Source organism: Rattus norvegicus, chromosome 4 (genome assembly GCF_021556685.1).
Source record: "Rattus norvegicus strain SHRSP/BbbUtx chromosome 4, alternate assembly SHRSP_T2T, whole genome shotgun sequence".
NCBI lineage: Eukaryota > Metazoa > Chordata > Mammalia > Rodentia > Muridae > Rattus > Rattus norvegicus.
In genome coordinates this window covers 35,129,430-35,144,716 of record NC_141537.1, presented here as the reverse complement: position 1 = coordinate 35,144,716, position 15,287 = coordinate 35,129,430, and the positions used below count along the sequence as shown (strand labels likewise).

The 15,287-nt window shown below is 44.1% G+C and overlaps 1 protein-coding gene across 4 annotated transcripts in view; it reads left to right on the top strand.

Moving 5' to 3' along the window:
* The window catches only part of Slc25a13 (solute carrier family 25 member 13), a 182,653-nt gene that overhangs the window by 15,670 nt on the left and 151,696 nt on the right, over window positions 1-15,287 (top strand). For all 4 annotated transcript variants that reach the window (NM_001419627.1, NM_001419624.1, XM_087657977.1 and 1 more), the window contains exon 2: window positions 11,830-11,883. In NM_001419627.1, the coding sequence (NP_001406556.1) occupies window positions 11,830-11,883 (54 nt within the window). The remainder of the gene's footprint in view (window positions 1-11,829; window positions 11,884-15,287) is intronic.

Below are 15,287 nucleotides of genomic sequence, written 5' to 3'. Positions count from 1 at the left end.
TATTCCCTTTCTCCCTTTCTTTTGTCTCTGTCTTCTTTTGTAGCACTGGGACTATATCCAGGCAAGGGGTGCACTCTGCTACTGAATTACATCGAAACAAGATTTCAGTTTATTGTTTGCTTTGCTTTTCCTTCCTTCCCTTCCCTTCCTTGCCCTGTCCTTCCTTTCCTCCTTTCTTTACCTCTCCCTCCCTCCCTCCCTCTCTCCCCCTCCCTCCTTCCCCCTCCTCTCCCTCCCTCCCTTTTTGTTCCTCCTTCCTTTCCTTTTTGTTCTTTTTCTTGAGACAGGGCCTCACTCTGCAGCCTTGCTGCAGTCTGCAACTCACTGTGTGGATCATGCTGGCCTGATTGGAGTTTCAGGATGTGAGCTGCCATATGTATGCTGGGAATCAGACTTCATGCTCTGGAAGAGCAGCAAGTGCCCTTAACTGCTGAGCCATCTCTACAGCCCCTAAATAGAATCCCCCTCCTCCTCCCCTCCTTTATCCTCCCCTTCCTTCCCTCCCCCTCCTCCTCCTCCTCCTCCTCCTCCTCCTCTTCTTCCTCCTCCTCCTCTTCTTCCTCCTCCTCCTCCTCTTCTTCTTCCTCCTCCTCCTCCTCTTCCTCCTCCTCCTCCTCCTCCTCCTCTTCCTCCTCCTCCTCCTCCTCCTCCTCCTCCTCCTCCTCCTCCTCCTCCTTCAAGACAATGACTCATTATGTAGTCCTAGCTCGACTGGGATTCAACATATAGACCAGGCTGGCTTTGAACTCACCAAGCACTAAGTAAGATTTCTTAAAAGCAGAATTCACAATGTCATTTTTCACACATGAGCCCTTACGGTAATTGAATGTTTATAACTAATAGTTATAAACCAGTCTTGTATGCAGTGCACTACTGCCCTTTTGTGCTCGTCACATTGAATTGGTAAATAAAGTTTTTTCTTTTGCCCGAGTTCTCTTGGTTTCTTCATCTCATGCTGGTTCTATGCATCTGAAAAGAAGAGTAACATTCTTTTTTTTTTTTTTTTTTTTGCTTCAATCCTTGGATTGTGCCTACTAAGACTGCCATGTGCTATGTGGCATCCTATCCAGTTGCTCAACTATGTGTTTTAGTGAGGGTTTCTCTTGCTGCGACAAATCACCATGACCAAAGAGCAGGTTGGCGAGGAAAGGGTTTATTTGACTTGCACTTCCTCATTGCTGTTTATCATTAAAGGATGTCAGGCTAGGAATTCAAACCGGGCAGGAACCTGTAGGCAGGAACTGATACAGACCATGGAGGGGTGCTGCTTACTGGCTTGCCCACCATGGCTTGCTCAGCCTGCTTCCTACAGAACCCAAGAGCTGGTAACCCAGGGATGGCACTTCCAGCAGTGGCTGGGCTCTCCCAGTCAATCGCCAGTCAAGAAAATGTCTTATAGCCAGATGTTACAGAGAGGTGTTTTCTCACTTGAGCTTCTTTCTCTCTTTTCATATGACTTTGGCTCGTGTCAGGTTGACATCAAACTATGTAGCTTGCATACACACACACCCACACACACAGACACACACAGACACACACATACACACACACATACACACACAGACACACACATACACACACAGACACACACACACACACTATATCTATATCTATCTTTCAGTTTCTTCATCTACAAAAGGCACATAATTCCACCTGTTTGGGGAGCCATTAGAAAGCTCTATTGTGATTATGGTTGCAAAGCTTAGAATAAAGCTAGGGCCACTGTAAGTTTTGTGGGAGTATCAGCTGTAGCCTTGGCATTGGAAAAGTTGCTTGGAGTGTTATCACTGGGGTATGCCAGAGGGTGGTGGAGTGCTCAGGTGTGTAGAAAGGTGTCATCCCCAGGGTGGGCTCTTAGCTGTTTGAATGGCCTTTGGTTCTTTTTCTATCTGAGTTTTTGAATCTGCCACGTTTAGAAGAGGTTGATGCCTAGTGGAAGCAGTTCCTCTACTGGCCCTTTGCTTTGACTTTCCCTGTACACTTATTAAGTTGTCTGGGCTCTGGTAACTTGTGATAGCTTAAGTAGGACCTTTCAGTTTAGAAACAGCTTTATATGCTTTTATACTTCTTTGTTCCGCAACAGGAATATGCACTCCTGTCTTCAGGACAACGCAATCAGGTTTTATTCATCTAAGGAGCAGTAGTAATTTGACACTTGCTAATAGGTAACAAATTATATCAGGAGGGATAATTACAATTGCAGCTGGTTCCTAATCATACCGTGATCTCTATGCTTTTAAAAATTGAGACTAACTTCAGCTTATAATAGTGGAGAGTAATATTCTTCATTAGGTAGGCCATGATCCTAAGTGACAAAGACTTAAAGGTCATGTTCAGTGTTATGATTCATTCGAAGCTTCGGACTGCTGCTGCTAGATCCCTTGGGTGTTAAAATGAATATCTAAATGACCTGATTCTGGACTCCCTTCTGATTTTGTAATGTAGAGCTATCCATTTACAAATCTGAAATACCTCTTTCTCCTCTGGAAAAATAGATGAATTAATGGCTTTTCACCTTAGAGAGCTCGAGTGGTGTTGAGTGAGATCTGCTTTGAAGTATTGAGTAGCAGGCTGGTAGTAGAAAAGCTACCGCCATCTTGCTACGGCTAAACCTAAACGCTCTAGTACTTTCTGCTTCTTGTACCCTATGTGGAAGCATGTGTCCTCATACGATACATACTGGCCACTCTCTGCCAAGTATGTCTTTCTTCCATGGGCGGGGTTCTGGCCCGGCTGGAGTTTCAGGATGTGAGCTGCCATATGCATGCTGGGAATCAGACTTAATGCTCTGGAAGAGCAGCCAGTGCCCTTAACTGCTGAGCCATCTCTACAGCCCCTAAATAGAATCCCCCTCCTCCTCTCCTCCTTTATCCTCCTCTCCCTCCCCTTCCCGCTCATTCTTTCTCCTCCCTCTCCTCCTCCTCCTCCTCCTTTTGCCTGGCAGTAGGCCTGGAATGTTCCTGGGTTTATAGGTGAGGGAAGCATGTAAGTGAACCAGTGGAGTGTCACTAGTTACCATATTCATGACTAGTGGGGTCAAGTAGTTGCCTGCATATAATGTCTGGAGAGATTGTTTTGGTTGTTCCAGCTGTTGACCTGCTTTGAGTGTTATATTGAATTCCTACCAAGTCATTCTAGGCACCTTAGGGTATTGTTGGTGGCTCTTTAGTTCTGGCTGATTCTCCAGCTTTCTTGATGAGACAGCAGACATTCCATAGTATCTTTTCTTCGTTAGTTTCCTTCCCTCCTTTGTTCCTTCCCTCCCCACTTGATCCCTCCCTCTCTGTCTCTGTCTCTCTCTGTCATTTGTGACAGGGTCGTATGTAGTCCAGATTAGCCTTGACCTCACACTGTAGCTGAGGGATCCTATCTTCTAGGATTATAGGTGTGAGCCTCTGTGTTCTAGGGTTATAGGTGTGAGCCTCTGTGTTCTAGGGTTATAGGTGTGAGCCTCTGTGTTCTAGGGTTATAGGTGTGAGCCTCTGTGTTCTAGGGTTATAGGTGTGAGCCTCTGTGTTCTAGAGTTATAGGTGTGAGCCACTGTGTTCTAGGGTTATAGGTGTGAGCCTCTGTGTTCTAGGGTTATAGGTGTGAGCCTCTGTGTTCTAGGGCTATAGGTGTGAGCCTCTGTGTTCTAGGGTTATAGGTGTGAGCCTCTGTGTTCTAGAGTTATAGGTGTGAGCCTCTGTGTTCTAGAGTTATAGGTGTGAGCCTCTGTGTTCTAGGGTTATAGGTGTGAGCCACTGTGTTCTAGGGTTATAGGTGTGAGCCACTGTGTTCTAGAGTTATAGGTGTGAGCCTCTGTGTTCTAGGGTTATAGGTGTGAGCCACTGTGTTCTAGGGTTATAGGTGTGAGCCACTGTGTTCTAGGGTTATAGGTGTGAGCCACTGTGTTCTAGGGTTATAGGTGTGAGCCTCTGTGTTCTAGCGTTATAGGTGTGAGCCTTTGTGTTCTAGGATTATAGGTATGAGCCACTGTGTTCTAGGGTTATAGGTGTGAGCCTCTGTGTTCTAGGGTTATAGGTGTGAGCCTCTGTGTTCTAGGGTTATAGGTGTGAGCCTCTGTGTTCTAGGATTATAGGTATGAGCCTCTGTGTTCTAGGGTTATAGGTGTGAGCCTCTGTGTTCTAGGGTTATAGGTGTGAGCCACTGTGTTCTAGGGTTATAGGTGTGAGCCTCTGTGTTCTAGGGTTATAGGTGTGAGCCACTGTGTTCTAGGGTTATAGGTGTGAGCCACTGTGTTCTAGGGTTATAGGTGTGAGTCACTGTGTTCTAGGATTATAGGTATGAGCCTCTGTGTTCTAGGGTTATAGGTGTGAGCCACTGTGTTCTAGGGTTATAGGTGTGAGCCACTGTGTTCTAGGGTTATAGGTATGAGCCACTGTGTTCTAGGGTTATAGGTGTGAGCCTCTGTGTTCTAGGGTTATAGGTGTGAGCCTCTGTGTTCTAGGATTATAGGTATGAGCCTCTGTGTTCTAGGGTTATAGGTGTGAGCCACTGTGTTCTAGGGTTATAGGTGTGAGCCTCTGTGTTCTAGGGTTATAGGTGTGAGCCTCTGTGTTCTAGGGTTATAGGTGTGAGGCTCTGTGTTCTAGGGTTATAGGTGTGAGCCACTATGTCTGGTCTATGCAGTTCTGGGAATAGAAAGCCCAAATTTTCGTGCTTGATAGTAACATAGTGTACCAATACAGCTGCCAACCCTCCGAAAGCATTGCATGTAAACTGTTTCTTTTCTTAGCTTGTTATCATTTTTACCTAGTTCTGAGTTCAGTATGTCGGGCTCCCTCACCTTCCATTTGTATTTGGGAGCAGAAGTGTCCTGCAGTCTTGTTATCAACGTATTTGTTTGATTTGGGGGTAGCCAACATTAGTTACAGTTGAAGATTTTGAGGATGATTTTCCTTCATTCTAATTGACTGTCAGGTAACCATATGAAAGAGGGAAGGTAGGTGTGCTTATCATTTTGTAAGTGCAGATTTAAAACTCAGAGATGGTAACTGATATGACCAAGGTCATTAGGCATGGCCAGGTCCCAATATTTTCTTCTAAACTTCTGCAGCGGGCCCCTGGCAGTGTCAGCAGATCGTGGTTTTTCTGTACGGAAAGAGCATGCAAATAGAAAAGTGTGTGTTTTAGGAAAGATTCTTAGTGTCTCTTGTCAGTTTCTTTTTCTCCTGGGAACATTTACTAGCATGCTAGCTCCAGTGTAATGACAATAAGAGAACTGAAAGTGTGTTTGAAGCCTGTTTGGCCTAGCAGGATGCATAGCATGAGACACCATCGATTGCTTAACTGTTACAGTCTGCTTCTTAATGCCGGATTTTTAATCGTGATGGTTTTGGAGCTGTTTAATGGGTGTCTGTGGCAGACAGAGTCACAAGTTACTGAATTGTTCTCATAAGTGTCTCTAAGCAGCACCTAGAGTGACCTGCCCCGGCTCTGGGATGCTTTAGAAGTGAATCGTTGAGTGACAGGGACATTGAGGGTTGATTACCCAGAAGTGTTGTGGTCGGAAGAATGCTTAACACTACATTTTGTCTATGTACTGATTTACATTTCAGTAACTTCTTGAATAATTACAGCTCTTCACTGAGAGAGCCCAAGGAAACTTAACATAAGGCCTGAGTGAGTGATTTGGTGACCTCAGTAAAAAAATGAATTTTGTACATTGGATGAGATGCCCCTCTCTCTTCCCTCGAGGCAATGGTAACTGTGGTTTCAGGGAATTCCAAACTTTCTTTTGCAATAACTGATTGTATCAGTCCAGGTTGACGTGCAGAAAACTGAGTCCTTGCTAGCTGGTTTCAGCAGAGGGAGATTTATTGAAGGCTATTAAATGAGTTATAGAATTTGTTGGGTGGGTAAAGAAACAAACTTGAGGTTGAGCTCTTAGGAACGACTCCAGAGCCTCCCAGCAGACCAGGCCACCAAGGGAGCAGTGGCCTCCTATGCAGTCAGGATGTCTGCTGCCAAGTGGAGGGTGTTTTGGAGGCCATGCTATGAACGACGTGGGAGGGCAGGACAGTGTCACAGAAAACCAGACACATTCAATAAAGGTGCCTGCTAGCAGAAGCAGCAGGAGTGTGGTCCATAGCTTCCAAATCTTTTCTTTGCAAATGCTAACACATTTCTTCTGACTGACAGTCCCAGGGCTGTATAGCTGCAAAGGATTCTGAGAAATGGAATTTTAGCTATGTGCTCTGCCATACCGGAAGATGGAGAGAGATTGTGGGCTGCAGCTGCTGAGTTGCTAAGCAGTACCCAGGAGCAATTTTTAGTCAGGATTTAGCTCCTCTTACACTCCGTTCCTCAGGTGCAAGGACCGAGTGGTACCACTTCTCCCGGCTCCTTTATTATCACTGCATGCTGGCTTTCACACATACACATGGTGGCCTGCTTTTGATGAGTCACCTTTTCTGGGTTTTGTATCAAAGATATATATATAGTCATTATGTCAAGTAATCTTTGGGGAAGCACCCCTGCCAGTGTTCAGAGTTCATTGGGGAAGTTAGTCAGGGAAGGAGGCCTGTGTTGTGGATGATGTCACAACTGGCTTTCAGCCAGGGGCTCCGCCCACCCACCCATTGTAACCTTTCCAAGATATGCCATATTTGTTATTTTTATAGCTTTAAAGCTACGTTATGTTTGTTACTTTCCCGATCGCTGTCATAAATTATGTACCTAAAGCAGCTGAAGGGAGGGAGTACTTTTTGCTTTATGACGGTGAACATTTTGGTTTTATTTCAATTGACTCTAGCAGATAATAGCACAGTACACACAGAGACACACAAACACACACAGACACACGTGCACATACACACACACTCTCTCTCTCTCAAAATCAGGAGCCTGAGCACTCACCACAGGAAGGGAGTACTTGTCTTAGCCCACTGTTGGAAGGGATAGAATCTGTTTGTGGTAAAGTTATGGCAGCAGGAGGGGCTCTTGGCTGTGGAGGTGGGAGCTTGCCCTTGCTAAGAAGCAAACCCTAGACAGGGAGCAGGGCCAGGCTATAAACTTGAGAGCCTTCCCCATGAGTGACCACTTCCTCCAACTAGACCTCCACCCTCCCAAACAGCACCACCACTACCTGGGACCAAGTTTTCAAACACATGAGCCTGTTAGAGGTATTTTGTATTCAAACTATAATATATCCACTGCAGAGATTAGATTCTGAACTCAGGGTCCTAGGTAGCTCTTTTTGTTTTTTTCAAAGATATTTTAATTATATGTATGTGTGTGCATCTGCTTGTGAGCACAAGTGTCCAGGCTGGGCATTTTGAGAACACTGAACTAAAGGGAACCACCATTGTAGCTCTCCTATCTTACTCATCAAGACTCTTAATTATCAGTTGAGGAACCCCTTAAGAGCCTTGTAGAGGCTGGCATGGTCTGAGGAAGCCCTCAGGGAGATCCAGGCAGGTCTCACATCTTTGGAGCTTCAGTGACCCAATTTTCTCTCTCCTGCTGAGTTATCTTTCTCTCTCTCTAAGACAGGGTCTCCTCCATCTGAAGGTGGTCCAAAACAAACTTGCTAAGTGTCGAGGGGGATCTTGAACTCTTCTTGGTCTTCCTGACTATTTCTCTAGGGCTGGGATTACCGTACGCAGCCACGTTGGACTTATTTATCCCTACCGCCATCTGTCACGCCTACCCAGTATTTTGAGTGCATCAGCATGTGCTGCTGCGATTTGTGAAACGAACTGAGGTTGGCACTGTGGCCTGACTCCAGGGTAAGCAAGCTGACCGAAAAAAACAACACTCCTATGTGTAGGAATCTCTCCCCTGCCACTGGCAACTCTAACTTGTGTTAGAATGAGTTTATTTGTTCTGAAAGACACCTTTCTGGTTCTTCCTGTTATATTTTTTTGTTCCCTTTATGAAGAAAAGCCGGTTACTAAAGTTGTGCTATGGGGTTGGGGATTTAGCTCAGTGGTAGAGCGCTTGCCTAGCAAGCACAAGGCCCTGGGTTCGGTCCCCAGCTCCGAAAAACAAAAAGAAAAAAAAAAAGTTGTGCTATTATCTTACTGGTTTTTAGCTTCTTAACCTAGTTTGCGTATGTTTCTTCCATGCTACTGATGACCACCTCGCATGGCTATAACCAGTGTTCATCTTGTTAAAGTGCAATCCACACTTCGTGATTCTCTAATTTTACCATCTAAGAAGCATAGACTTATGGAATATACCTGAAATTTCCATTCCGAGTTAAGTCATATTACATGTTTCCCAGTGTGTGTGGGTAACAGCCATGCAGACCCTTGCTGCATTTTCTCTTAATGTGGGAATCACTGCGACATGTTACCTGAGCGAGTACAAAATTCTCCACTCCGTTCATTTAAATATCAAGTGATATGTCATAGTCAATTGCAAAGACTCTCTTCCTTCTTAGATTTTGCTTAAGGGGTAGTACAACTTCTGTTTGACTGTTAGACTGTATCATACTCTAGCCTTTAAGTACAGATGTTAGACTGTATCATACTCTAGCTTTAAGTACAGATGTTAGACTGTATCATATTCTAGCTTTAAGTACAGATGTTAGACTGTATCATACTCTAGCTTTAAGTACAGATGTTAGACTGTATCATACTCTAGCTTTAAGTACAGATGTTAGACTGTATCATATTCTAGCTTTAAGTACAGATGTTAGACTGTATCATACTCTAGCTTTAAGTACAGATGTTAGACTGTATCATACTCTAGCTTTAAGTACAGATGTTAGACTGTATCATACTGTAGCCTTTAAGTACAGATGATAAAGAATAAGATAATACCAAGTGATGATGACATCAAGTCATTAAATGCTAGTACTTGTACATATTCACATATTATCTAAGATGCACACACCCCTGTGTGTATGTACATCTGGAAACTATCTAAAGTTTGATGGATCTTCTGTAGCCCAAGAGCAGGCTAGGTCTAATAACGTCAGGCTCCTTGGCTCTCAAGCATGCATACTAAGCAACTGTTCTGTGTCGTTTAAAAGGCGTCAGCTAAAAGGCACAGCTCCATTTCTTTTGTTAGCTTTCCTCAGCACGTATCTTCTTGGGCATTGCTTTTGTCACCAACTAGACTCTATCTCAGGGCACCTTCGGGACATCATAGCTCTCACTGCAACTTTCTGCGGTCGCCACTGTGGTTGTCCCTCCATTCCTGCGGATGAAGTGTGAGTGGAAGCCTGAATGGAAATTGCAAATAGCGCAAGCGCAAGGCCTTGGGTTCGGTCCCCAGCTCCGAAAAAAAGTAAAAAAAAAAAAAAAGAAAAAAAGAAAAAAAAAGAAATTGCAAATAGCTACCCCTTATTTCCCAAGTGAGCCACAGATGGAGAGAGGACAGATGAAGCCCTGGAGGCTGATAGTAAGTTCTAGGAAGCCATCTCCTGGTTCCATCGTTGTCTATGCCTAACATGTGATATAGATATCAATGGCTCTCACCGTTAGGCAAATTCCTCAGTGGTTATTAACCACTCACTGCTATTGCAGCTTCGGGGCCATTTGTAAGAGTAGTGTTATGCAGGCTAGGAGAGCTAGGATGACTCGTGTATTATGATGGCTTTGGGTTTGGTCCAGGCTTTAGTGAGCGTCTTCACGATCCTTGACTTTTCTCCCTCTCTCCTAGTTCTTGCTTCTGTTTAAGGACAGTCTTGACATTAAAGCCCTCTTCTTTTTCACTGGTTGGTTTATCTGAGAAAGGATCTTACTAGTAGCCTGGCCTAGTCTCAAACTCTGCATCTTTCTGCCTCAGTTCCTGCAATTCTGGGATTTCCAGCATATACCACCATGCCAGGCAAACTACATGTACGGTGTTGATTTTGACTCTCATGCTGTATATGTTCTGTAAGCCTGAAATGGGGGGCACGGGAGATTTGAGACTGAGAAAACTCAAATGCAAGGGGGCTTTTCTTCTGTCTTAGGCAATGGAGTTATGTGACCGTTTCTGAGCCTTGATTTTTTTTTTCCCCTTCTGGAAAATGGGGAAAATAGTCTGTGCACTGACTTTCTGACTTGCCATGAGGACCTGGCCATGTTTGGTAAAATGTGGGTCCATTTTTGCTAACATGAATTTGAAGCATTGTCCTTTAGAGGGTCTTTTTTTTTTTTTTTTTTTTTTTTTTTTTTTGTGCTCCTCTGTGCCTAGACCCTGCATGGGATACAGACTAAAGAGTTTGCCTTTTCTTTCCAAGAGGTCCAGTTCTGGCTAGGTACATTGAATGACTTATGCTTGATGACCTGGAGACTATGGTGCTATGGCAATTTAGGTCAAGGAGGTCCATGCTGAATATCAGTGTCTGGTATTGTTCATGCACAGTGTGTAGCATACTGAACCAAGCAGGTGTGCGAGTATGTATTCATACAGAGCAAACATTCTGTAGAAAAATCTCTTTGCCTTTTAGATAAAAATCCCCAGGGACTTAGGCCAGCATATGTGTACCCCCTCTTCCTGTGCCTAGTAAATAACCTGTCAAAGGGTGTGGAACTTTTACTAAGATGGGAGGAAGCCCTCTGCTCTGTAAGTGGAAGTAGAGGCACTTTGGTGATGCCTTTTTTAGGAGTGCTTATATTAGGGCCTCCTCTTCTAAAACCTGGAGATCTGAAGCATCATCAATCACTCACAGCTGGACGGGTTAGCGGTCTTATTTTCCCTCTGTTATTGGACAGAAAGGACATCAATTATTTCTGGGTTTAAGGCTCTGATAGTGTCAGATATTTGCGAAAGCGGAAAAAGTCTGTCAGAGTTAGCAAAGCAAGGTGACCAATCAGCAGCTTTCAGAGAGGCTACCTCCCATTCCAGTGACTAGTTAATAAATATATTCCTGATAGTGGCAGGCTAACAAACTTTGGTATTTTCATATCGAGGGACAGAAAAGCCATTGTCTAAAGATCTCAGAAGAGCCTTTGCAAGCACACAGAAGGGATTTAGAACAATTTGCATAAATCTCCTCATGGATAGGGACATGGTCCTAGTGTTGGGGTGGTTCCAGTGGCCCCGCCTCAGTTGTATCATGGGGTGACACTGTGCTTGCTGAGAACTGCATCTTCTGACCACTTTTGCCAGCAGAACTGGGTGATGGGCACTGAATAAGCCCACTGTTTGCTTCTGAATAAGGGTTCTTTTGTGTTGGCCTGAGGCAGTCATGTTCAAGTTTGTCTTGCTTTTTTCCCCCAGTGATGTTTTTGGACTTTGTGGCCTGGAGAATTAAGCACAACACCTATTCTGAGCTAATCTGTCAAGTTTTACTGGTGGAAGGTAACCACGGTCCCTTGAGTTTCTAGAATGTGAAGAATAATAGTCACACCTTTAGAGACCTATGATTTATTAAGGCTGGGGAGAGGTGGGGAAGTACCTTGGCCTGTCTAGGTCAGTGGGTGTACGTGCTGTTCAAGGAGGAGCTGTGGGAAGCAGTTCTCTTTGGGCCCTTAATATGATTTACTAGTTCACTGACTTTTAAGAAATGTGCTTCTATGCAGAATTGGCAAACAGGTTGTACTTAATATTTAATATTCCCATGAGAAGGTATGAGTTACTCTTGGGTGTGGTTTGAAATGCCAGGTGTTCACTAATCTGTTTCAACTCCCCCCGTCCCCCGCTCTTTTTATACATCGAACCCTAGATATTAAAGCGTTTCTGGTTTCTCACACAGAATGTTATCATTTTAGAAGCCACATGGCGCCTACCTTAGGATCTGGGGACGAGTTTACATACTGGAGCAGTTTGGTACTTAAAAAAAAAATGAAATGTACTAATTTCTAACTGAAAGTTTATTTTCTCTCCTGCTAGCTTGATTTCTCCGCTTTGTTCTAATAATATAAACATTTTTATGTTTATTTATAGGTGGCTTTAACCAAGAGAGCAGATCCAGCTGAGCTTAAAGCAATATTTTTGAAGGTCAGTATAAAGGAATCTATTTTGTTTCTTGCTTGGCTTGTGTTCTATAACTTTAGAAGATTATTTCAAACAGCTCTTTATTTCATTGTTGAAAAATTTAAGAACATACCCTAAAGTATCTTAATGTGGGACTCATGAAAGGGATCCTTTAATAATTCTGTTTTTAAAAAATATATGGAAACCTGTAGGTGATTTCTGGTGATAGGGCTACAGCTTCTAGTTTAATTTCTTTCACGTCATACAGTTCAACAGAAAGAAATTTGGAGGACTGAGGGGTGACTCATTACTTCTTGAGGACTGGTCTCTGAAGGTCTGCAGCACTGCCTTTTCTCCTAGGAAATTTCAGATTCTGTGCCAGCATCCTGGTAATGCTCTATCGTGCCAGAGAGGATTGTCCTCCTTCCTTAGGGTAGAAGAAGCCCATTGTTTTGTTCTGACCATTGTCATCGTCTTTGGGTATCACTGGATGATCATAGACACTTGGGTGCTCCAGCTGCTCTAAGAACTTGGTTCATTGATTTCCTGTATACTCCCAACTCTGGTTCTGGGCAGGGAGCAGTTAGTACAGCTAAAGTCTTCCTCGGGTCTCTAGCCTTTTTTTTTTTAATGGTTCAACATAGTCAAAAAAGAAAAGGCCTATTTTTTAAAGACAGTAGAAGCAAAACATATGGCCTTCTCTATACATTGAAAAGACAGCTCGTGCAATTCAAAGTGAGCCAGGTGTGTGGAGGGAAAAGGGGAAAGTTTAGTGATCTGTGTAAGGATGGGTAGAGAATGGTTGGGATGATGCAGATACAGGAAAGACAGGTTGAGGAGCTGGCTCAGTCCTTGGGAGGGTTAGGTGTGCTTACTGCATTTTCATAGCATATCAGGAAGCACAACATTGCCTGTAACTCTAGTTCTCTGGTCATTGAGGGCATGTGGTGCACATAAACTCACATAGGCACAGAGGTACACACACACATAATAAAACAAACAAACAAACAAAAAAAAAACACGAAGGAAAAACAAAGATTCCAAAAGGTAAATATTGGAGAAGTTTTCAGAGGAGGGAAGAAAGAGGGTTACAGTTGTAAGGATGTTTGAAAACACACACACACACACACACACACACACACACACACACACACACACGTGCTTTTCAAATTTGCTTTTAGCTAAGAAGGGCCAAAACAGAATGTTGTAAGGTAGAAACGGGTCCCCAATGATTGAAATCAAGAAAATGGCTGATATTCATGATGTCTTCCTTAGTCTTCCTTAAGTTAATCCTTAAGTTAATGTTTTGGAGCTGGAGAGATCGCTCCATCTGGCACAAGGAAACCCAGGAAGAGTAGGAACTCAAGGCAGTCTCTGAACAGCCACGGTGGTGGTGTTTCTATGTGGATGACCTCAAAGCCGGCTCAGGATCTTTGGCACGAAATAGGAGACGACGTGACTTTTGAGTGAATTTTTTTTTTTTTAATGGCTTAGAGTCTGAGGTGATGGGGGGAGGAGGTGGGAACATGAAGGTAACCAAATCAGCAGTTTGTAGAAGGGATTCTGGATCTGGCACAGGGTCCAGTGACCTCACCAGACCTGGATAGTGCGGGGCCAACCTAAACGGCCCTTCTGCCTCAGCGCTCGAAGGCTCTCTTGTTTACTGTCGAGCATAGATGATGGTGGTGGGAAAAGGATGAAAGGAGACGGAGGTGCTGTGGAGGCTGGTAAGGAGGGATGAACACTCACCAGTCTTCAAACTTGTCTCTGTTGTTTCCTATTCATGGATCTACCTTGATTTTTCTCCCTAATAAAAACTCCATGTGAAATATGCCAGCCACTTCTCTTCTGAAGGAGGCAGAAGGAAGGATTCTGCTGCAGTTAGGGAGATGAGGAGCCTTACCTGAGTCTTTGGCATTATGTGTCCAGGTCATGGGGTTGGCAGCCTTGGGGGTCAGAGAGCCATAGAGCTGAGCATGTGGGGAGAGGCCTGGCTCCTAGAGGACTACAGAGGGCACCATTCTGGCTTCTCATTGCCTGTGGTTAGGAAGGAGACTCAGTCTTACCCCACTCACTCTGCTTTGAGGTTGTTTCTTAGATGTTGGACGTCTAGTAAGGACGTCCAAACCATGACTCCTGTCCTGAAATATTTCACTGTCTGTAAGAATGGAAACAGAACCATGATATGGTTGGTAAGTATGACATCACGTTAATTTGTAGGGAGATTTTGGAAGACCAATTACATCTTCCCATGGAAAGGTGCAGAAAGGAAGTTTGAGCTGAAATTGAAAAAGAATGGTGTTTGTCAGGTAGAGAAGGGTATGAATTTTGTCCCAGACAAAGGAAGTAGTACGTGCAAAGCGAAGCATAACCCGTGTGTGGAGGGAGCAACTCTTAACTGTCGTGGTCCAGTTTTGGTGCATGAATAGAGAATGGTTGGGATTTTGGTACTTGGTTTGCAACATGTCTGGCTAAGACAGTGGAGTTCACTTTGAAGTCTGTTCTTGGAAAAATGCTCACCAAGGTTTTATCTGGATGTGGAAGTTGGACGCCAGACAGTTTTGGTTCCAATCTGAATATTGTGAAGTTTTTCTATCTAGTATATTTGCTGAAGCTTCATGTTAATTTGAAGAGATTTGTGATTTAAATCAAGTGCTGGGGTGCTCTGTTATGAGTGGAGCCACCAAAGGGGATGGAGAGAAAAGGCTGTCTCAGGAGCTCAGGTTTAGCACAGGGCAGGTTTGCAGGAACACTGCAGGTAAAGAGACTGAGTAAACCTGCTTCAAGGTGCATGGAGTTGTGTGGAGGGAGAAGCTGGTGGGGAGAGCATGGGGGAGCTTCTGGGAAAGTGGGAGAGAGAAGAGGACCATGTGAAGGCCTGGAGATAGTTTGGGAGAAAACCTCTCTGGGTTGAACTTGTTTATTTTGCAAGTACTTTTTGTTTTATTAGAATGAGACTCTAAGGGAGGGTGCTGTGCCTTAGAGGATGTGATAGGAGGATGGAGGTGAGGATCTTTGCAAGCTTGTCATGTCTGTAAATAGGAAGAAACCATTGAAGGCTTTCCGAGTACTATAAGGACAGGAAGAGTGCGCTTGGGGTTCATGAGAGAGATCCTTTGGAGATCTCTGATTCGGGTGGTGGTTGCAGAAGCAGTGGGCAATGAGCTAGTCAGGGATACTTTGAAGGGGTATTTGATGAAAGAAAGTGATTGGTCTCTTAGTCTGTTTGTTTTGAGACCTGATCTCTCTACATAGTCCTTGCTGTCCTGGAACTCACTATGTAGATCAGGCTGACCTTGAACTCAACAGCTCTACCCGCTCCTGCCTCACAAATGCTGATTAAAGGCATGCTCAAGGATATCCAGCCTAATCAGTCTTTGATAATGGAGGTGACTGAGTGTGTGAATATGGCCACTGTGTACACACAC